We start from the raw sequence: 24,225 nt of genomic DNA on the forward strand, positions 1-24,225 counted from the left end.
TTTAGGTGTCCTATTACTCCCTGAAAAGGAAAAGTATATAGTTGGAACTTCGGTCATAGGTTAGGGGTACTTATGCATTTTCCCAGATAAAAAGATTTGCTGAATTAGGCTTTCTTTTATAGTCTATATATTCACTACTAAGACTTGGGGAGGGTGAGGTGTGTGCAGACCTTACCTCTACCTTATGAAGAGGTAGAGAGTATTTACAATAGACTTTCGGCTCAAGAAAAGCATTTTCAAAATCGGTTTGAAAAAAATAGGAGCAAAAAATTATGCTGAAAATACTATAGAAAGGAAAGAAAAAGTACCTGCCAGCAAAAGTAGTAAAGATAGCCAAATTATAGACAACAATATGATAATAAGAAGCCTTCAAACCTAGGAAACCATAAAATATTTGCTTTTGTTGGCGAATGTTCTTGCCAGTTGCCGGTAACAATCCATACATCAAACAAGGAGATAAGTACAAAGTTTCCTCTCTTCCAGAGTATGAATCAAAGTCATGGAAACAGTCCTCTACGAACACACTTCTAACACTAAAACATGAGCGAATTCATTGCTGCACTATCTGACTTGAGTATACATTATTTTTTTTGAAATGGTAAAGTACTTGAGTATACATATTTATGCGTGGGGTTCTTTACCAGTAAAAAATGGTCAAATTCCCCTTCTCAAAAAAAGGATGGAAACAAGGTGCCATGAATAAAATGCGATAAAACATACTCCCTCCGTTTCAATTTAAACGACACTTTTCTTAGTAGTCCGTTCCAAAAAGAATGACACATTTCTATATTTAGAAACAATTTAACTTTGAACTTTTTACTTTACTCATTTTGCCCTTAATGAGAAGCTTTTCCACAAAAATATTATAGTCCCACAAAGCTTTTACCCTTAAGCTTTTAGAATCACATATTTCAAAAGTCTTCTTTTCTTTCATAAAGATTGTGCTAAGTCAAACTACCTCATCTAAATTGAAACGGAGGGAGTAATAAATTATTGAATGTGATGGTAGTACTACATACGACCATGTAAGCATTGTTTTCACCAGAAGAACCATCTTTTCTTGGTAGGTTCACTTTCAGCTGGCTCATCCTTCTTCCTGTTCTCCATTCCCCCCTTCAGGGCCTCCAGCCTTTTCCTGCACGAGGATTAAACCTTAGAAAAGGGTGCTACAAAGAAAGTATGATATCCGTAGTAATTAATGGAACGACTGTTTGCATATGGAAATCCTTTTTTCTTCTTTGTCATCAATGCTCTTCCAGAGGTTCTCCTAAGATTTCACTTTTTAGTTGAATAATTGTACAATAAAAAAGAAGATAGTAAGTCTTAAACGCAAGAAGAGCTTTATGAGTACCAATGGGGAAAATTTCCCATGAACAAATGCAATTACTTTACGTGGCAAGGACAACATCAGCCACTAGGGACTGGCTGGCAAATACTCAAGCTTAACTCTGTTTTGTCAAGACCTAATAGTAGGTTTGATAGAGTAGTCAAGCTCAAGACAGACACATCTCGTGAGACTTACAAACCACGTCCAGCTTATACATATATCAGCAGTTTAAATTGTTAATATTTTGTAGCTGCATCCTTAATTGGCAGAGTATATACTCTCAAACAATCCATAGAACATAGCAAAACTGATTGTATATTTGTAGATGATGGACTAAATCTAGCCATACTTATTGTCAAATTTAAGGTTTCACCAAATTATAGTTTTATACCACAAATAATGGCATGCTTAGTTTTCTTTTGTGAAACAAGTGGATTTTACATTAGATGATCCAAAATCTAAAACACAAACTTTCCTAAGTTCCCTTGCCTAGTAAAGATTATGCTAGAAACAACTGCACCACTCGCAACTTGCCAAGGTAGGGGCTATGCAAATAGCTAACAGAAAAATCAGTTACAGTTTCATACTTGGTATCAGTTAGGCGACCATGTAGACTCCATCGCTGCCGAAAACCATCCATACCTTCAGCTCCACTTGCCAAAATCAAGCGCCTAGAAAAAAAGAAGACATGTCACAGAATACTTATTGTATATTACTTCACATCAAATGCTATAGACAAAAGAGTAAACTCCAGATTCCAACTTATGTTTTTTCTTTTTTTACGCAGCATCCTGATAATGGTTTCAACTAGAGAACAAGACAATCATAAGAAAGAACATTGGCACCATTACCAAAACAGATATAGCCTTTGTTATAACCCTTTGAACATTCCACAATTAAAAAAGATGTGCATTCAGGGTCATTGAAGTATTAGTGACTTCAAATTTGGAACTAACGAATAGGACATATCCCTAATTTATAAGTGGAATATGCCTGCAACATAACAATGATTGTCCCACCAGAAGAGGGTAACAGATTGGAGATGAGTAATTTCATAGAAGGCAAATTGGCAACCGCAGGAATTGGTCTAAGTTCAAGGCAACCTTTGGGTTGTTTGCGCTGTATGTCCAAAAATGCATGCACGCTTTACCTCTTAAATTAACTGCCTTGTACACCAATATTCTATAATACGGATTTGATGACTAAGAATATAATGACGTACATATATTATTATGCTTCACTAGTTAAAAGGATTTTGTTACTTTTTTATTTTGAATTTTTTGCATTCTAGTAATTTTCTATATCTTTTATATTCTAATATTTTAGATGTTATCTTTTAAAAAAAAATATTAAAAAATAAAATGTGTGGTGCTTGCGCCTGTCTCATGATAGGTAGCACACCCCCCCCCCCCTTTTAAAATACTTCATATGAGCTTATGCTATGAATTCAAAAACCATACCATAAGCTATCACCTTGAGATTGGGGATGATACATTTGCAATTAGAAGAGAATATATCAAAAGCAAAGACAGACATGACTGATACTGAGAAGGGAAGTGAATAATATGGAAACTTCTTGCACTCACTAAAACCGTGTCGGTGCTACATTTTATCATAACAACATGCCGTTGATGATAACGCAGCTAAATCTACTTCACTAATATACATAACCAGCAACTTGTTTATGTGCAGAACTGGCTTTATTAGTTTGTTCGTCAGTGAAAATGAAGTCAAATCAATATTGAGATATAGTCCATCTTTATCAGTTCAAGTACAATGAATAAGTAAATGAGTAAAGCATGTTTATATTGTTTTATAGACAAACACATTTTTTAAATCAAAGGTCAGGTCAGACTCCTTGAAAGCAACACCACTATTGGTGTATTTTCACCTAAAATAATAGATTGAGACTACTTAAACTAAGCATTTTACATACCAAGGCTCATACATAAATAAATTGCACAGGTAATGGTAACTTCATGCAAAGGAGCTGCAATTGATTCTAAGAGATAGCCGGGAACTTTCTATTGACTAAACATTTTTTTGATAATTTTTCTATTGACTAAACATTTAATGAGTCATAGCTAAGGAAAAGACAGATTTATCAATATCATTACTAATCTTTACTCTAACATACCTCTCCAGTAATGTGACTTCTGATTCTAGTTGAGTGGCTCGTTCTTTTGCTTGATCTAGAGGCATTGACAATCCTAATTTCTGTTCACTATCTTGAAGGCGTTGCCTAAGCTCCTTATCCTACACAAGAGAACTTCACATTAAACTGCTGGTATAAAATTAGTGTTCAAGCAACCAAAAACCTCATTTAAAGTACAAGAAAATAAACTTTATATTAGCAAAAATGTTAAAAAATTTTAACCAAGTTTTTATCTTTCTCACCCTTCTCTCTGCACATTGCCGATACAGAGCAATCTCATCCTGACAGAATGGCTCAATATCATTGATTTGTAGGCCTAGAAAACAAACCCTTGATTGATGAGCATTATAAACCACATGAACCAAAAAGGGATATTTGAGGAAAAGTTAGACATACAAAGGAACAGGTTCCTCAAGATTCCATCACAGAGATCAACACCTTCGAGTACATGAGACGCTATCTCAGGTGGAATGAGAGGCGATGGCGGGCCCATCATTAGATCATCACCCACCAGGATAGTTTCCTCCATAGTCTGCTGTGAATCAACTAAATAACAAAAACACACAACAAACAGAAACATAAGTCGAACTACTAGTCCTTCGCACTGCATCTTCCACAATATAGTTCACTAAATGCAAAGTGCAAGTAATGAAGTCTCAGAAGCTCAGGCTGCAGTTCTGTACAAAGGGTCCTTTTTATCTTTGTTCCTCCCCCCATCCCCCTTAAAACAGTGTTTTCAAAGGAGAAAAACCAAAGAGCACAAAGTGTTAGTTGGAGCTTTATACACCACTAAAGCTCGCGTTCAGTGAAGTATGGTGAAAATGAGGAAAAAGAATACATGTAATCTAAAAAAGAACTATACGGACCAAGAAATAGAAATATCTGCAATCAAGTGAACTGCGAAGTACAAATAGTGTCAGTTAAATTCAAAAATGCATTTTAAGTTCTTGAATCAAATGCAAAGACATGACTTATATTCTAAATTCAGATCAGTGACTAGATTTCTTACTTTAAATCTCAAATTTCACGACTCTTTACTTAATCTTTCATCAACAATTCATCTATCACTTAAGTGTCCACAATACTACTTCACCATTATTTTCTATGACACAGGAAAATTGTGACAACATTTCTAAGTTATTGAATAATTGACACTTCTTTAGGCTTAAGAAAATCAAAATGTAGCTTGGGGAAAGGGGTAAAATGAAAAAAGAGAATAACATGTTGAAGAGAAAAGTAGGTAATACAAAGAGTTTTGAGTTGCCATCCATGGTGTCCTCCTTTTGCTATTGCCCACCAGGTGTTCGATTCTATGCACAGAAGAAGTGATTTTTCACAGACACTAATGAATTTCTTCAAGATGTCAAGTCGATACAGATGCAACGGGTCGTTGGTAAGGGGGCGAATGTATTTCTTGTGTTGGCAGTTGAACACTGCTGCACTTCGCTACAATGCAAACCAAAAGGAAAGTGATGAGAGAAGAGAAAACAGGAGAAAAGAAAGATGTGCAAGTGCTAATCTCCTATTTGGCACCATTTATTACCCCGATGGAACCTATTTGTCTTTAGGTAAGTAAAGAATAGTGCATTAAATATTCTCGAGCAATTTTGGTCCTTTAAATTTATCAAAAGTAACATTTCTTCCGGTCCACTTTAAATAATGTTTTGGTTATTTTTACGTATATTACAAAATTCGCCTTTGAACATTACTCCCTCCGATCCACTTTAGTTAATTTTTTAGTTTTTTTTTGTGATCCATTATATTTGATTTTTCAGATAGTAAGAAGGAATTATCTTTTTTTTTTTCATAGTTAATACTTAACATTTTTTTCATAGTTAATAAATAAATTAAAGTTAATACGATCAATTTTTTAATTAATTAATGCTAATATGTGAATTCCTTAATGTGCGTAAAAATAACTAAAAAATTTATTAAAGTGGACTGGAGGGAGTAATTACCAATTAAATTGACAATATTAATATTTATTACCAATTAAATTGACAATATTAATATTTATTATCTCTTTAACTTGTTCATTGGAAATATAAAGATACTCTAAAACTCTTTACTCCAAGAGAGAAAGGCACTCTGAGAATATTTGAATCAAGTTTCAGTGGGTATGAATTAATCATGGATAATTTTGGGAGATTTTAACTCTGTCTTGCATGTAGAAGATAGACAAGGAGGTAATCTTGTTACTACAGCTATTTTCAAACATGTTTAGATATGAATGGACTGGTGGAGCTTCCTAATGGGGGTGCTCTTATATATGGAATGATAAACAAGATAATGGTAGGGTGTTCTCTAGGATTGATTGGGTATTTGTGAATGGGGAATGGATGGTTGGTAGATTGTCGAGCAAGGTTCTTACCTGAAGGGGTGGGTGATCACAGCCTGTACAGGTTACAACCATGCAGCAGCCTTGCAGGAGAAAGAAGCATTTAAGTACTGTAATGTATGGAGTACTCATCCTCAATTTATAGAAATAGTAGAGGAGGGGTGGAAGCAGAACATAGAAGCATGGAAGATGTTTCAAGTGGTGAAGAAACTTAAAGGTCTCAAACCTAAGCTGCAGAAGCTGCATAAAAGCAATTTCAATAACATAGTGAAAGAAGCAACAATGGATAGGGAGAATCTATTGAAGTGCGAAGAATTACTCGAGCTAAATCCTTTGGATGTACATTTACAACAAGAGGAGAGAAGATTGGGGGCAAAGTTTAAGAGGTTGACTTATCTGATAGAAATATTCCTTCAACAAAGAAGTAAAGCAACACGGATGCGGTTGTGGGATGATAACACTAGGTACTTTTATTCTATGATCAAGCACAGAAAATTAGTACAAGTAGTAACGCAGTTGCAAGACAGTAATGGGAACATACAGGATGATCCAACAACTATAGCCAAATTGTTTGTGCAGTTTTATAAAGAATTACTGGGTAAATAAGGAGGATGGAGAAGAATAGCATCACCATGATTTCTACGGAGTCAGAGACTAACTACTCAACAACAACTGGTTCTACTTGACCCATAATCAAGGAAGGATGTTAAGGATGTCAATGATGACTATCAATGTGAACAAGAGCTCGGGGCCTGATGGATTTGGGAGTAGTTTTTTCAAAAGTGCATGGAACATTGTGGGAGATGAAGTGAGTGAAGCTGTGTTATAGTTCTTTAAAAATGGGAAGTTATTAAAACAACTGAATGCTACCTTGATTAGTTTGTTTCCTAAGGTGCCTAATCCTCTGAATGTAGGGCAGTTTAGGCCAATATCATATTGCAACACCATATACAAATGCATCTCTAAGATTCTATGTAAGAAACTAAAGAGAGTGTTACCGTCACTGGTCAATGAATCACAGGTAGCCTTTGTCCAATGAAGATCATGGGTGCATAATGTACTGATTTGTCATGATCTCATGTGACACTATAATAGGAAAACTACTCCAAGATGTCTAATGAAAATTGACTTGAGGAAGGCTTATGATATGGTGTGCTGGACGTTTATAGAGGAGATGCTGAAAGACTATGATTTTCCAGCAGGTTTCATTCATTTAGTAATGGCATGTGTCTCTTCTACATCCTTTTCTATCAAGTAAATGGGGAGGAATATGGTTGCTTTACTGGGAGAAGGGGATTGAGGCAAAGATATTGTGGAAGGGGATTGAGTTAAGGGGGATGGGGGGAGGAACAAAGATAAAAAGGACCCTTTGTACAGAACTGCAGCCTGAGCTTCTGAGACTTCATTACTTGCACTTTGCATTTAGTGAACTATATTGTGGAAGATGCAGTGCGAAGGACTAGTAGTTCGACTTATGTTTCTGTTTGTTGTGTGTTTTTGTTATTTAGTTGATTCACAGCAGACTATGGAGGAAACTATCCTGGTGGGTGATGATCTAATGATGGTCCCGCCATCGCCTCTCATTCCACCTGAGATAGCGTCTCATGTACTCGAAGGTGTTGATCTCTGTGATGGAATCTTGAGGAACCTGTTCCTTTGTATGTCTAACTTTTCCTCAAATATCCCTTTTTGGTTCATGTGGTTTATAATGCTCATCAATCAAGGGTTTGTTTTCTAGGCCTACAAATCAATGATATTGAGCCATTCTGTCAGGATGAGATTGCCCTGTATCGGCAATGTGCAGAGAGAAGGGTGAGAAAGATAAAAACTGGGTTAAATTTTTTAAACATTTTTGCTAATATAAAGTTGATTTTCTTGTACTTTAAATGAGGTTTTTGGTTGCTTGAACACTAATTTTATACCAGCAGTTTAATGTGAAGTTCTCATGTGTAGGATAAGGAGCTTAGGCAACGCCTTCAAGATAGTGAACAGAAATTAGAATTGTCAACGCCTCTAGATCAAGCAAAAGAACGAGCCACTCAACTAGAATCAGAAGTCACATTACTGGAGAGGTATGTTAGAGTAAAGATTAGTAATGATATTGATAAATCTGTCTTTTCCTTAGCTATGACTCATTAAATGTTTAGTCAATAGAAAAATTATCAAAAAAATGTTTAGTCAATAGAAAAATTATCAAAAAAATGTTTAGTCAATAGAAAGTTCCCGGCTATCTCTTAGAATCAATTGCAGCTCCTTTGCATGAAGTTACCATTACCTGTGCAATTTATTTATGTATGAGCCTTGGTATGTAAAATGCTTAGTTTAAGTAGTCTCAATCTATTATTTTAGGTGAAAATACACCAATAGTGGTGTTGCTTTCAAGGAGTCTGACCTGACCTTTGATTTAAAAAATGTGTTTGTCTATAAAACAATATAAACATGCTTTACTCATTTACTTATTCATTGTACTTGAACTGATAAAGATGGACTATATCTCAATATTGATTTGACTTCATTTTCACTGACGAACAAACTAATAAAGCCAGTTCTGCACATAAACAATTTGCTGGTTATGTATATTAGTGAAGTAGATTTAGCTGCGTTATCATCAACGGCATGTTGTTATGATAAAATGTAGCACCGACACGATTTTAGTGAGTGCAAGAAGTTTCCATATTATTCACTTCCCTTCTCAGTATCAGTCATGTCTGTCTTTGCTTTTGATATATTCTCTTCTAATTGCAAATGTATCATCCCCAATCTCAAGGTGATAGCTTATGGTATGGTTTTTGAATTCATAGCATAAGCTCATATGAAGTATTTTAAAAGGGGGGGGGGGGTGTGCTACCTATCATGAGACAGGCGCAAGCACCACACATTTTATTTTTTAATATTTTTTTTTAAAAGATAACATCTAAAATATTAGAATATAAAAGATATAGAAAATTACTAGAATGCAAAAAATTCAAAATAAAAAAGTAACAAAATCCTTTTAACTAGTGAAGCATAATAATATATGTACGTCATTATATTCTTAGTCATCAAATCCGTATTATAGAATATTGGTGTACAAGGCAGTTAATTTAAGAGGTAAAGCGTGCATGCATTTTTGGACATACAGCGCAAACAACCCAAAGGTTGCCTTGAACTTAGACCAATTCCTGCGGTTGCCAATTTGCCTTCTATGAAATTACTCATCTCCAATCTGTTACCCTCTTCTGGTGGGACAGTCATTGTTATGTTGCAGGCATATTCTACTTATAAATTAGGGATATGTCCTATTCGTTAGTTCCAAATTTGAAGTCACTAATACTTCAATGACCCTGAATGCACGTCTTTTTTAATTGTGGAATGTTCAAAGGGTTATAACAAAGGCTATATCTGTTTTGGTAATGGTGCCAATGTTCTTTCTTATGATTGTCTTGTTCTCTAGTCGAAACCATTATCAGGATGCTGCGTAAAAAAAGAAAAAACATAAGTTGGAATCTGGAGTTTACTCTTTTGTCTGTAGCATTTGATGTGAAGTAATATACAATAAGTATTCTGTGACATGTCTTCTTTTTTTCTAGGCGCTTGATTTTGGCAAGTGGAGCTGAAGGTATGGATGGTTTTCGGCAGCGATGGAGTCTACATGGAAGCCTAACTGATACCAAGTATGAAACTGTAACTGATTTTTCTGTTAGCTATTTGCATAGCCCCTACCTTGGCAAGTTGCGAGTGGTGTAGTTGTTTCTAGCATAATCTTTACTAGGCAAGGGAACTTAGGAAAGTTTGTGTTTTAGATTTTGGATCATCTAATGTAAAATCCACTTGTTTCACAAAAGAAAACTAAGCATGCCATTATTTGTGGTATAAAACTATAATTTGGTGAAACCTTAAATTTGACAATAAGTATGGCTAGATTTAGTCCATCATCTACAAATATACAATCAGTTTTGCTATATTCTATGGATTGTTTGAGAGTATATACTCTGCCAATTAAGGATGCAGCTACAAAATATTAACAATTTAAACTGCTGATATATGTATAAGCTGGACTTGGTTTGTAAGTCTCACGAGATGTGTCTGTCTTGAGCTTGACTACTCTATCAAACCTACTATTAGGTCTTGACAAAACAGAGTTAAGCTTGAGTATTTGCCAGCCAGTCCCTAGTGGCTGATGTTGTCCTTGCCACGTAAAGTAATTGCATTTGTTCATGGGAAATTTTCCCCATTGGTACTCATAAAGCTCTTCTTGCGTTTAAGACTTACTATCTTCTTTTTTATTGTACAATTATTCAACTAAAAAGTGAAATCTTAGGAGAACCTCTGGAAGAGCATTGATGACAAAGAAGAAAAAAGGATTTCCATATGCAAACAGTCGTTCCATTAATTACTATGCATATCATACTTTCTTTGTAGCACCCTTTTCTAAGGTTTAATCCTCGTGCAGGAATAGGCTGGAGGCCCTGAAGGGGGGAATGGAGAACAGGAAGAAGGATGAGCCAGCTGAAAGTTTACTGTGGACAATTGAATATGTTTACCACTCATCATATTAGTTTTTCACATATCTAACTGTTTAGACAATTCGTTCACAGTGACATCATTTGAAGAAGCATTGTCCACAGTAATAGTGAAAACCTTGTCTAATTTCCATTCAAGCAAACAATCCCTAATAGCTTTAGCCATCTCTTCACCCTTATGACTAGTGATAGGGCAAAAATTAAGTATTCTTTTATGCAACTTCCAATCCCTATCAATGAAGTGGGCTGTCAAACACATATAATTTATTCTTTGTAATGAAGTCCAAGTGTCTATTGTTAGGCAAATTTTTGGTTGTGCTTCTCTAAAAGAACTTCTTAGATTTTGCCTCAATTCACCGTAAACTTCATAGCAATTCCTTGTTATTGTTCTACGAGAAGGAAGACGAAATAGTGGTTGAGTTTTTCTCATAAACTTCATAAAGCCTTCATTTTCTACAAAGCTAAATGGTAGTTCATCAATAACTATCATCTCAATTAAGGCCCTCCTAACCACTTTTTGATCAAATTTCCAAATTGATCCTTCATCATTTTGGCAAGATTGAAAATTTATCTTTGTTTGACTATTATCTTCTGCAATTTTAAGTGGGTATTCTTTGCATCTAAGCAAATGATTCTTCAATCCTGTTGTTCCATTCTTAGATGAATTAGCAGCATAAGCTTGTTTACAATATCGACACCGTGCTTTCCCAACCCCATTAACCTCAAATTTATCAAAATGGTTCCAAACGTCAGACCTAGGTTGCATTGCTTTCCTTTTCTTGGAATCTTGAGTATCAATGGTGTTGGTGTTACTATCTACCGTAATAGGTAAACTTTCACTAGAACCAACATCACTTACTTTACTTGTATCTTCCATCTATACAAAATTAAACAAATATAAACATAAATTAACAATCAACAAATTAACTACCTTGCTATCAGTAATGCTGAGAGAATGTAAATATGAGAGTGCACTTTTAGATTTTAGTTATTTCAAAGTTCAAACTAGCTATAAGTAGCTTAAACTACCATGTTTCTATGTTTCTGCTATAACGAATTAACAATATCTTTCCAGCAGATGCAGCAGCAGTCTAATGTAACTGCAGCTAAGCAAAGCTAAAAAGGCTAAAAAAGCCATTAACAATATCCTTTTCTAGCCATCTATAAATAAATAAAAAACCATGGCCATTACTACTCAAGTGACAAGTCCACAATTATTTAAATCTTTCCAAACCAGCAACCATAAGAATGTCACAACAAAGAAGACTAACAGTGAATTCACTCAACTGTCATCATCCTAAAGTGTCTATCACAAGAAAATTGCAAGGAAAGTTCTAAAAATCAGACCTAAACAAAGTAATCATATGGTAAGCCTAACACATAGTCGTGTACTCACAACTGTTATTATACAAGCAAATGAATTAAACAGCATGAACGTGATACAGATGATATTTTCCTACTAAAGGGAAAAGCCCGGAACAACAGTTCATTCAATCAGCAGTACAACCAAAAGAAAACGAAACATACCTTTGAAATTGAAATTGAATCGAGCTCGGAATACTGGAACAGGACAACAGCGTCTTCGACACTTCGTTTGCCCGGAATTTGTGAGGAGCGAGGAATCGAATCGAGCTGGAAATCGCCGCCTATAACCCTAAATTAGTTTGATGCAGAAAATCAGAAATTAAAAAATTTATGCGTCTGAACTCTGAACTCAAAAAGTTCAAAACTTAAAAATATAAAAACTCAGAAAAAACCTCAGAGATAGTCGAGTACTGGGATGAGAATGAGATGAGATGAGACTTACAAAACTTACAAAAGCAGTGAAGTTAACCGGTGAAGATGAGATGAGACTCGAGCTCGACTATCGACTGGTCGTAAGTCGTAACTCGTAGACTGATATCCTAAGCAGTCGATTCTCGTCTAGACTCGCAGACTGATATCCTAGACTCGCAGTCGATTCTCGTCTTCTTCTTCTCGATGATATCCTAAGCAGTAAGCCCTAATGGCTAATGCCCTACTTTGATGAGAATGCCTAATTTGATTCTCGACTTGGGTCTTGGGTATTAACTGACTTGGGTAATTGATTGGGATTGGGCTTGGGAGTTGGGGGAGCTGGGCCTGGGTGGGACGCGGGGACGGTATGGGACATTGGGACTATGGGCTATTAAATAGGTAATTGAGCTTAGATATAGTCATATATATTATATGGGTTCACCAAATTTTCGGTATTTCGGTTTATCGAAATTGTAAAATTATAATACCGAAAATCGAACCGAAATACCGAAAATCCAGTACCGAATTAGACCGAAATACCGAAAAAACCGAAACCGAAATACCAAATTAATTTGGTTCGGTTCGGAATTCGGTTTTTCGGATTTTATGCCCACCCCTACTATGCTTCCACCCACTTAGAAAAGTAATCAGTCATAAATAAAATAAATTTAGCTATACCTGGGGCTGTTGGTAAAGGGCCGACTATATCCATTCCCCATTTTATGAAAGGCCACAGGGATAAGACCGAATGAAGTTGTTCTCCGGGCTGATGGATCATCGGTGCAAATCGTTGACATTTATCACATTTTTTGACAAATTCCTTAAAATTTATATTGGAAAGGATGTGAATGAGAATAACTAAAATAAATATGCCTTTCTCCGATTTCTAAGACTACCTTTCCCATTATAAATTATATGAAAATAATTTCTTACATTCGCTTGTTACGCCAAATAAATTAATATCCTTTCCGATCCATAATAAGTGACCTTTTGGCATTTGACCCAAAATACTAACTTCTAGAAAAAAAAGTATTTTGACTAAATTGTTCTTAATTAAATTTTGTATATTGTTAACTTGACACATTGGAATATGATAATAAGCACAAATTTAAAAAGTTAGAGTTAATTTATTCTTGATTATGTATCTAGGAAGAATATATGGGAAAGTTAATTGCCAACAGAGTTTAAAAACTAGAGGTAAAGGGACGATTGGTGTATCATTTACGGCTAGCTCGTATGGCTGTTTATGATTCCCCTTCGGTTTGGAAAAATGATACTGTATAGCTGATGTAAAAATAATAGTTAAAAAATGTATAAAATTTGTATATATATATATATATATATATATATATATATACATTCTGTATGTTATATACAAAAGTTATACAAGTTTTATACACTTTTTCGGCTACCAAAATGTAAATAATTTTTGACGCAAGCTAAACGTGATATTACCCCATTCGGTTTTTGTGTCTAAATCGAAAACCAAATGAATTATATTGGTCTGTTAGATGTACAAACAAAACCAAACCAAAATATTACTTCTCAAGGGAGGACTTTGTCATTCTTCTTAGTACGTACAACTGAGAAGGCTCTTTATCCATTCCAAGATACATTTCTAGTTTCCTGTTGAAAACAATGATTCTTACCTTTCTATAAATAGAACTTATAAAATACATTTTAGAGTAGAAAGAGTTACACAAGACTTTGTTTTGCAATTTCCAAGCCTGCAGTATCCACAACTCAACAATGCCTGCAATGACATTTTTCATAGGTACAAGTGTATAGCAAAGAGACAATGTCCCTTTTAATGGCTCTAAGCACGCCTGTATTCATCCCCGCAATCGCCAATAACTTTTTGAAGATCTTTACCTTTGTTTGTGACTTGTAGGATGCTGCTAATGTCTTCTTCATCAAGAACCAGAGAAAACACAGCATTGACATCTTTAATGTGTTCCGACAGACCAAGCCTAACACCTACCATCGATCCTGCCACAGTTGGCTGCAATAGTAATGCAACAGTTTAGCCAAAATGCATCGGTATAACTGACATAACTCTCTTTTTGATATGCAGGAAAATGATTAAAACAGGTAAATACCTGATCTAGTATGTACTTCACGGCAACTGTTGGAATAGAGACTTCATGTTTGCTGGCCACCGTTTTCAGTGTCCTGAGCAACTCTTGAAAGAGACTCCATCCTCCCCAAGCATCAACCATCTGCAAAGTTTTTTTTTCCAGAAAAAAGGAAATTCGTTGAGCCAAATACTCATAATCAAGAAACTATATCTTATGTCAAAATGAGAAGAATTCAAATGCCAAGAAACAGGACAGGCGGTATCCTTCGTTTTGCTCGGTTTCCTTAAAGAGCCAAATAACCAGGCCCCTTCTATAAAAGGTTTACAAAAAGAAGCCCTCAACTTATTTTTGTTTTGCAAGTTCTTGGTACTCACAAAATAATCCCTTCTATGGAGGAATAACAGATTCATCAGCATGACCGCAAAAAGTAGTCTTTATAGGCGAAATTACCCTTTTGTACTTCTGTAGTGAAGGGGTGTTCAATGGAGGGGCAGCGAATGGTATCGATAAGTTGGTATCAAGAAACTTTTCTGATAATAATCCTCCCATTACTGTTCCATACCTGCATTTAAAGCAAAGTTAGGAATACATCAGATAGTGCCACTAATTCATACAAGGTAGCCTGAAAATTAACTACTATCATTTAGGCTTAACGACTTCGATTTAAGGTGATAGAAAATGAGGAAATTATGTATCGTTATAGAAACTTGCATCCTCAAAAGTTAAAAAGAGAAAGAGAGAGAGAGACGGACGTTATTAGTTTGACTCCTGTAAGCTGACAAAGCTCTGCCATTTTCTGTTGAGGACGCATGTCAACAAGTGAATGTTGTACCTGCAGAAACAACCGCTTTTACTTCAGAGCTGAGTGTAGAATATGGAGCAAAGAACAGGAGAGTAATGAGAGCTGTCGACAACTCAATACCTGATTGCTAACAACCGGAATCCCATTTTCCAGAATTATCCTTAATCTCTCAGTGTCAAAATTAGTTAAAGCAATGGTCTTAATCTTGCCTGCATGTCAGCTGTGTAACTATATAGCCTAATAGACAACTTCGGGATGAAAAGCTCCAAGACTGCAATATATGACTAACCTTCTTCTTTGAGATCTGTAAGATGCTTTAGTGCGTCTAGGTAACCAGAATTAGAGTAGTCCCACCTGGTGTTCAAGCAGAAAAGCAAAGAGTAACAGAAACTAAAACTTAATCTTTTCTAATTCCTTCTATAATTTGGTAGATAACTGGAAAGACTAATTCAGTGTGGATCAATACTTTGTGAAAAAGAACTCTCCTCCGATTCCAAGGGCCAAAATTTGTCTGATATGGGACACTCTTATTTGAAGTTGAAGTTCATAAGTTCGCTATCATACCACACGTTTAAGAAGTGGGCTGCAAGTCTAGGTAAATGTTGCTATTATACTACAAATATAAGACGTTGGCTGCTAGTTTAATATTGGAACCTTACATGATGAAAGCAATCATATCACATAAAGGATAGCATTTTGAGAAGAAAAAACAAAAACTCATGAGTAGAACAAGAGATGATAGCTTTAGTGGTTTCTTTTTAATGTGCCTTGAGCGATTGTCTAGTGCAACTTACAGTATGCACTGTTTGTGCTAAACCAAATTAAACCTCAAGAAAATAAGAAGAGCAGTAACCCGCTGGTGTTATTTAATATCTAACATCAGATTGACAGTCTAATATTTTTCACTGCCATTTTCTTAACACTTGAACAATGGCATGAGTAGTATTCTTAATAAGGACTAGAGGCAGTTATTACCAATGAAATTGAAGCATGTCCAAGGATGCAACATCCATCCTTTTCCTTGAAACATCAATGTTCTGAACGACAAAACTGCGGGTCATCTTGACCGGTGGTGGCACCCATTTGGTAAGCCTGCATTGCAAAATCAGAAGAATAAAGTTTAGGGGTCTAACTTTTCCTTCAAGCTATTACAGTTCTTTCTATGCATTGTTATTATGCAAATTTAAGTGTTTAAGCAAATGCTGGTACAATCATAGTCAAGAGGAGATATGCAGATTCATTTAAAAGACTGAAAGAGCAATTACATTCTACTTGCTCAACAATCTTAATAAAGAAGCATGCTTTTGTAACTCACCCTCTCACAGTTTCTAGAAGTTCCGGTGGGCGTTCTCTGCGTACTCTATTAATAAAGATGCCATAAAGATCTTCGGCGGGTCCGTCTGCAAAGCTAACCATGATAAGAATACATTTACTTATAAACATTGTCTCTTTGGGATCCAACTGATCAAAAACTGCTCTAATCCTACATAATATGTTGAGTTAGCATATATCAATAATACTTGTTGGTAGTTGAATGTGTTGCGGAAGCCAAATGTATATAGTGTGAATGAGTCACAACTACTATACCAAAAATTATGGCAGCCACCAAATAATAAATAAGACAATAAAGCAACAATAAAAGGAACACCAGAATTTACGAGATTCGGCCAATTTTGCCTACTTCCTCGGACACAACCAATATTTTATTCCACTCCAAAATACAAGTGAAATAATACTAAAGAGAGAAGATACAAATGCCTTGAGAAGATAAGAAGGCAAATGAGAGTTGTATTTAAATCCTAAACATTAGGCCTCCTTTTATAGAGAAAAATTCTCAAACCCAAATTGTCACCCACAGATGTGGGACTTTTGACAATCAACAATTAGACACATACAAAACAGTCCACCAAGGTAAATGACATAAGTAACAAGAGCATAATCGCGACAATAAACAAGAAGATAAATTCAGATTTTAAGGTTTACATATGTCAGCCAAGTCAAAAGTGTTAAGTCCAGCATCAGCATATTGAAGCATAGCATCAACTGCACTGTCTCGTTCGATTCTTCCCCATCCGCCACTAGTCTGCCACATCCCATTGGCAACTCTACAAATATCCAGTGAATCTTTCCCATTCTTAACTATAGCACGTTGTTTATCTTCAGTTAACGAGCATTTGAATGGTCTTGGTGTTAATGTTCTTGCTTCAGTTGCTCTAAAAGACTTAATCTTGATTGAGTTCAAGCAAAATTGACTGAAACTGCTGTTCAAGAGCTCTGTCATTCTTGATCAATAAGGTTGTTCAAAGAGTAGTTAAACAGTTATCCCACTTCACATAGAGTAGAATGACATCAAAATATGAGTAGTTAAACAGTCACTGGTTCATTTGAAATAAGGCTTTTCTTATCTGTTTAGATTATTTAGCTACATTTCTATTATCTGTCAAGTGAGTTTTTTACATAACATCTAAAGTACGAAACTGAAAATAGAAAAAGAAAAAGAAAAACTCCAAAGCTAAGACTATACTGACGTGTCCAAGCAAAGCACACAAGAAAAACCAGCCAATCATAACATGCCACGTGCAAGGAAAAAAAGGATATGTTTGATTTCATACAGTGGTCAGCCATGTCGAAAGTTGAAAGACCAGCGTCAGCATATTTAAGCATAGCCTCAACGGCGTCGTTTCGATCAATTCCCCCCCACCCACCACTCGTTTGCCACATCCCATTCAGCACTCTGCATATTTCCAACGTATCGTCACCGTTCTTTAGTACTGCCTGCCGGTTCTCTTTCGCCGCCACCTCCGCCGCCGTCGCGGCGCAGCACCTTGGTGGCGCCGCCCTTCTTCTCCTGCTCGAAAAACACTGTCCATTACCACTCCTTATACTTCTAATACTGCTAGAATAGCTTAAAGGAGTTATTTTTTGAAGGTTGCTGAATGCTTGTTGTGTAGAAATGGCTGTCGACCCCATCTTTTTTACTTGAATTTCTTCAGATTGTTTTTGCTTTCCAATTCGTGTTTCTCTTCGCTTTGATTTGAACCTTTCGTTTATCACGTAAAGGATTTGTATTTGTGGGATTACGAGTATGACCTTGTAAATGACCTCTGTCCAATTTTATGTAACATGTGTTTCATTAGATATGGCATTTAAGAATAAAATTAAAATTATAATCTAAATTAAGTGACTCCATTCATTTCAAAAAAATGAACAACAACAAGCCCATTGAAATCCGAAAAGTGGTCTGGGAGGGTGAAGTTTATGCAGACCTTATCCCTACGTAACGAAGGTAGAGAGGTTGTTTACGAAAGACCCTCGGCTCAAAAGAAGTGAAAATGAAGCAATAAACAGACAGTAACAACAATCAGTTAAGTAGACATGGAAACAAATAAAGATACGTGCAACAACAGATATCTAAGAATATGACATTATAAAAATAGATTCAGTCTTGTGGGAAATAATGACACAATATGAAATAGCAAAGGGCTAAGCATAGAAAAATACAAGACTGTGACTAATACTATTGGGATGCCTAGACGAAACTCTAGACTGCCTATCAATCCACAACCCTAATCCTCGACTTCCACACCCTTCTATCGAGGGTCATGTCCTCGGTAAGCTGAAGTAGTGCCATGTCCTGCCTAATCATCTCACCCCAATACTTCTTAGACTTCCATCTACCCTCCTTTGACCCGCTATGGTGAACCTCTCACACCTCCTAATCGGGGCATCAAGGTCTCCCCTTGTGACGACCCAGCCAGTCGTCTCATGAGTTGCCGCTCCGTTTCTCCCATTTCTGCTTCTTATTGCTTTGTCTATCGGTTCTATATGTGATCGGGTTGGTTGGCTCGGGTTCGGAAAGGATTTGGTAAGGTTTGAGACACTTAGTCTCTTTTGAAGGAGCTTAAGTTGGGAAAGTCAACCGGATATTGACTTATGTGTTAGAGGGCTCGGATGTAAGTTCCGATGGTTTGGATAGCTTCAGGAGGTGATTTTGGACTTAGGAGCGTGATCAGAATGAGTTTTGGAGGTCCGGAGTAGATTTAGGCTTGAATTGGCGAAAATGGATTTTTGGCGTTTTCCGGTTGATATGTGAGATTTTGATATAGGGGTCGGAATGGAATTCCGAGAGTATCACTAGTTCCATGGTGTCATTTGGGATATGTGTGCAAAATTTCAGGTCATTCGGATGTGGTTTGGTTGGGTTTTTGATCAAAAGCGTAATTTAGAAGATTTTAGAATTCTTAGGCTTGAATTCGATGCGAATTTGGTATTTTGATGTTGGTTTGAGCGTTCCGAAGGTTGGAACAAGTTTGAATGAGGTTATGGGATATGTTGGTATGTTTGGTTGAGGTCCCGGGGGCCTCGGGTGAGTTTTGGGTGGTCAATCGGACCATTTCATGCTTTGGAAAAGTTGCAGATTTTTTAGCTTCAACTGTTGCAGAGTTTTCTTCTTCGTGATCGCGTAGGGGGTCTCGCGATCGCGTAGAGCTTTTGTGGGGGATGCCCAGGTTGTTCTTCGCGTTCACAAAGTTGGAGATGCGATCGCATAAGGTGGCGAGATTGTTGATCGCGACCGCGTGGAGAAGGTCGCGTTCGTGTAGAGTTAAGTGGACTAGGGGTTTGACTTGGAGATTGTTCGCATGGGAGTTGGCCCGTTCGCGTAGGGTAAATTTTGGGTTCTGATAAATTGTGCTTCGCGATCGCGAGGAAGTCCCGTGATCGCGATAAAGGATTTCAGGCCTGGGCAGAAGGTTTAAATAGTTGTCTTGTCAGCGATTTTGGGGTTTATTTCCACCATTCTTGATCGTTTTTGGAGCTTTTTGAAAAGGATTGAAGAGGGATTCAAGGGAAATCACTTGGAGTAAGATTCATGGACTTAAAACTCGATTCTAATGTGAAATCTACCTAAATAATCATGGAATCTAAGCCTAAAATTGAAGAACTAGGGCTTGAAATTGGAGACCTAGAATTTGGGATTTGAGGGGTCATTTGTGGGTGGATTTTGATGCTTTTGGTATGAATGAACTCGGGGAGTGATAAGGAATCCATTGATGTGAATTTTATCGAAATCCGAGACGTGGGCCCGAGGATCGGGTTTTGGTAATATCGGGATTTGTGTTATAAATTAATTATTTTCGCTTGGGCTTCGTTCCCTTAGCATATTTTGACGTCATGGTTCTGATTTTGGATAGATTCGACGCGAGTGGAGGCCGATTCGAGGGGGAAAGACGTCGCGGGCTAGAGTTTGGACTTGATTGAGGTGAGTAATGATTGTAAATGATGTCCTGAGGGTATGAAACCTCGGATTTGTACATCGTGTGCTATATTGAGGTGACGCACACGCTTGATGACCTGAGGGTATCAACAAGTCATATTTGTTGATATGAGGCCAAGAGCCTAGTGATGATTCACGAGATGACTTGATATTACGCTTGGGACGTAAGGGGCCCCTCTAGGAGTCTGCACACCCCCAGTGAGTGCGGGTACCCATTGTGATATGAGATGTAGCCCGAGGGGCTGGTATTGTTCTGAGATATTGTCCGAGCGGCGGATTTGTTGACATTGTGCTCGAGGGGCGAACGTTTATATGTTTATCTTTCTTATTTGTCTGTCATTTACCTGTTTAATTGTTGAAAAGGTATTTCCTGATTATTAAACTGAACTTAAATGATTTTACACATCTTTATTGGTTTTACTGCTTCATTATAGCCTGTAATGTGCCTTACGTGTTTTCATATCTCTCAGTCGTTTATTTATGATTATTACTCACTGAGTTGGAGTATTCACTTTACTCCCTGCATCCCAAGTGCAGATTAGGCATTGCTGATCCTACCAATGCGAGTTGAGAGCTTCCGGCATACTTCAGAGTCCACGAGGTAGATGCTTGGCGTCCGCAAACCCGTGTTTCTCCCCCTTTATCTCATTTATATTTCTTTATCAGACATTTTGTAATATCTTATAAGACTTGTGTTAGGATTGATAGATGCTCATGACTAGTGACACCCCGGTATCGGGTTGTGTTGGATTGTTCTTCCGCAATTTGCACTGTTGACTGCTTAATTTTGGATTATTTATCATGTTTTATACTTAATTATCATTGTTAAATGCTTAAAACTTAAATGGGTAAGTGTTGGCTGGCCTTGTCTTCACGAGAGACGCCATCACAACCGGGTTCGGGTTTAGGGTCATGACACTCCTCTTCACATGCCCGAACCATCTCAGCCTCAATTCCCGCAACTTATCTTCTATTGGAGCCACTTTGTCCCTAATATACTCATTCCTAATCTTATCTCTCCTGGTATTCCCACACATCCATCTCAACATCCTCATTTCCGCTACTTTTAACTTTTGAACATGAGATTTTTTGACTGGCCAACATTCAGCTTCATACAACATGGCCGGTCTAACTCCATATAACATGGCCGGTCTAACTGCTCTTAAGTCTAGGTGGCACATTCTTGTCACACAAAATACCAGAAGTGAGCCTCCATTTTATCAATCCCGCTCCAATACGGTGCGACATCCTCGTCGATTTCCCTGTTATCTTGTATCACAGACCCAAGATATTTGAAACTATCTCTTCTGGGGATAACTTGTATATCCAGCTTCATGTCCACCTCTGCTTTATGAGCCCCAGCACTAAACTTACACTCCAAGTACTCTTCGTCCTGCTCAACTTGAAACCTTTAGACTCCAGGTTATGTCTCCACACCTCTAGCCTAGCATTAACCTCATAATGCGTCTCATCAATACCCACTATGCCATTTGCAAATAACATAGCACATCCATCGCTAGGGCAAATAAAAATGGACTAAGAGCTGATCCTCAATGCAACCCTATCTCTACTAAGAAATAGTCCGATTCACCTCCCACAATTCTCACCCGAGTCTTAGCTCCACCATACATGTCCTTAATCACCCTAATGTACGCTATTGGGACACCTCTAATCTCTAAAGATCTCATGTGATGACCCAAAAAGTCATCTTATGTTTTAGAACTCGATTCTGTGCTCTTAAGCCTTAAAATTTTCATTTTTACCCTCCTCGATTTGAGTGCATAGTCCACGTGTGTTTCCAAAAAGCTTTTATGTTAAAAGTGGACAAAAATAAGGAATTTTGCTTAAAACCCTCATTTGAGTTGACTCCGGTCAATATTTTTGGTGAACGAACCCGGACTCATATTTTGATAGTCCTGGTGGTCCGTATAGAAATATGGGATCTGAGCATATGCCTGGAGTCGAATTCGGAGGTCCCTAACCCGAGTTATGAATTTTTTTTGAAAATTAAAAGTCTGAAAATTTAGTTGTTTTTAAGAAATTATTGATGTTTGATCTTATCTGTATCAGGTCCGTATTAGTTTTGGAGCCCAGTACAGGTCCAACATAATATTTATAACTTATCTGTAAAATTTGGTGAGAAACGGAATTGGTTTGACGTGATTCGGACGTCCGGTTGTAAAGTTAGAAATTTTATAGCTTTCTTGAAAATTTCATTCGATTTGGTACTAAATTCGTAGTTCTAGGTGTTATTTTGGCGATTTTATCGTGCGAGCAAGTTCCTATGATGTTTTAGGACTTGTGTGCATATTTGGTTTGGAGCCCCGAGGACTCGTGTGAGCATCAGATAGGCTACGAGATGTTTTGAACTTAGGAAAAAATCTGGTTTTTGGCTTCAGCTGTCATCTGGTGTTTTCTCCTTCGTGTTCGCGAAGGAACTCTAGTGAATGCGAAGAGTAAACTAGGGCAGGATGAGTTTTTCCTCTTCGCGAACGTGAAGGCTTGGTCACGAACGCGGGGTGAAGGGCGGCTTCACACTTCGCGAACGCAACCGGCTCATCGCGAACACGAAGCATTTGGAACTTGGGGGAGGGGTCAGACTTTCCTTCTACGCGAACGCGAGCACGGGCTCGCGAACGCGAAGGCCAGGGGGCATAGCCTTCATGAACGTGGTGAAGGTTTAGGGATCGCGTAAGCCTAGAAAGTCAGCTCTTTGCGAATGCGACAGTGTCCTCGCGAACGCGATGAACACTGTCATCCAGTCCTTAAAACAGTCCCAAAACGGGACTTAAGCCACTCTTTCAAATTTTCAAAAGCTAGACGGCCTAGAGGCAATTTTCAAAAGATAATTTCTTCCCCAAAGTGTTGGTAAGTGATTCTAAATCACTTTCTTTCAATTACCCATTGCATTTCATGAATTTCAATCTAAAATCTAGAGTGTTCATGGTAGAATTTGGGGTTTTTGGGTAGAAACTAGGGATTTGGGAAATTGGGGATTTAGACCTCGAATTGACGTCTGATTCCAAAACCAATTATATATCCAGGCTCGAAGGTGGATAGGTAAATGGATTTTGATCCGAATCTCGGGTTTTGACTAAGCGGGTCCGGGGTTGGTTTTTGACTTTTTGGGGAAAGTTTGAGTAATCTGAATTTATGCATTGTAGTTGGTTTCTTTAGCAATAATTAATGTTATTGAGTTAATTGTGACTAGATAGAGTGGTTTAGAGGTGGATACTAGAGGCAAAGCGGTAATTGAGCATCGAGTAGCCCGCAAAGCGAGGTATGTGTCGTGTCTTACTTTGACTCGAGGGATTAGGAACCCTTGACTTATATGCTATATTAAATCCATGTGAGCGGTGTATAGGTGAGGTGACGAGTACCTATGCGCCACCAATTTACCTATTTTGCCTGTTTCCTTCCCGTTCCTCTCATATTGTCTCATTTCCTATCATAACTGCTACATGATTTACTTGTATTTCTATGCTTAATTGCTACTTGTTAGACATTGTTTCTCCTTGCTGAAAGTATTGGTTATTTCATAGTTTCGTTGCCTCCTATTATTTGCTTAAGTTGGTTATCGGTACTTTCAACGCATATTTTCTGGATTGGTCTCGCTGAGTAGTATTTCTTGTGTAAAGTCTTATAGTGTATAAGCTCCCTAATTGTTTTGGTTTGATGTTGAGCCTTGTGAAGAGTTATGTGATTTGAATTGTGTAATTTCTATGTTTGCTGAGTAATTGATATTGATATGGTGGGATCGGGTTGCGCGCCGCAACAAGTGAAATAAGGGTGATATATTGAGGAGGAATAAGGGTTAAATGTGATATGGGCGCGATAGTTGCACGCCGCAACAGGTGTAATAAGGGTGGATTGTGGTGAGATAAGGGTGAACTGTAATTGTGATTATTGTGATATGGTAGGATCGGGTTGCACGCCGCAACAACCTGTATGCTTATGCTTTTCCTTGATTGT

The 24,225-nt window shown here is 37.3% G+C and overlaps 2 protein-coding genes across 2 annotated transcripts; both read right to left on the reverse strand.

Moving 5' to 3' along the window:
* Nucleotides 1-531: 531 nt before the first annotated feature.
* Nucleotides 532-12,810, reverse strand: LOC142172658 (uncharacterized). Its single transcript, XM_075236325.1, has 9 exons — nt 12,777-12,810; nt 12,139-12,226; nt 11,850-11,976; nt 4,730-4,928; nt 3,879-4,028; nt 3,725-3,798; nt 3,465-3,583; nt 1,915-1,998; nt 532-1,135 (listed from the first exon to the last, which is right to left on the reverse strand). Exons 1-9 carry the CDS (start codon nt 12,808-12,810, stop codon nt 1,039-1,041), a joined length of 972 nt encoding a protein of 323 aa, XP_075092426.1. The 3' UTR covers nt 532-1,038.
* Nucleotides 12,811-13,636: 826 nt separating this feature from the next.
* On the reverse strand, nt 13,637-17,854 carry LOC107775472 (putative oxidoreductase At1g06690, chloroplastic). Its single transcript, XM_016595211.2, is given in 10 exon segments — nt 13,637-14,100; nt 14,198-14,317; nt 14,627-14,738; nt 14,929-15,008; nt 15,099-15,187; nt 15,268-15,332; nt 15,954-16,070; nt 16,294-16,378; nt 17,591-17,684; nt 17,686-17,854. Coding segments are annotated over 10 exon segments (981 nt in total). The 5' UTR covers nt 17,719-17,854; the 3' UTR covers nt 13,637-13,914.
* Nucleotides 17,855-24,225: the final 6,371 nt, after the last annotated feature.

The sequence above is a fragment of the Nicotiana tabacum genome, chromosome 18 (genome assembly GCF_000715075.1).
Source record: "Nicotiana tabacum cultivar K326 chromosome 18, ASM71507v2, whole genome shotgun sequence".
In the NCBI taxonomy this organism is placed as follows: domain Eukaryota; kingdom Viridiplantae; phylum Streptophyta; class Magnoliopsida; order Solanales; family Solanaceae; genus Nicotiana; species Nicotiana tabacum.

Bases quoted from the DNA above. Each gene is read 5' to 3' on its own strand.
- LOC142172658 (XM_075236325.1), bottom strand. From the start codon at position 12,810: ATGGATATAGTCGGCCCTTTACCAACAGCCCCAG. The intron at 12,227-12,776 runs GTATAGCTAAAT...TCGACTGCTTAG, and splicing joins CCCTTTACCAACAGCCCCAG to GATATCAGTCTACGAGTTAC. The intron at 11,977-12,138 runs GTAAGTTTTGTA...AAACTAATTTAG, and splicing joins CGGTTAACTTCACTGCTTTT to GGTTATAGGCGGCGATTTCC.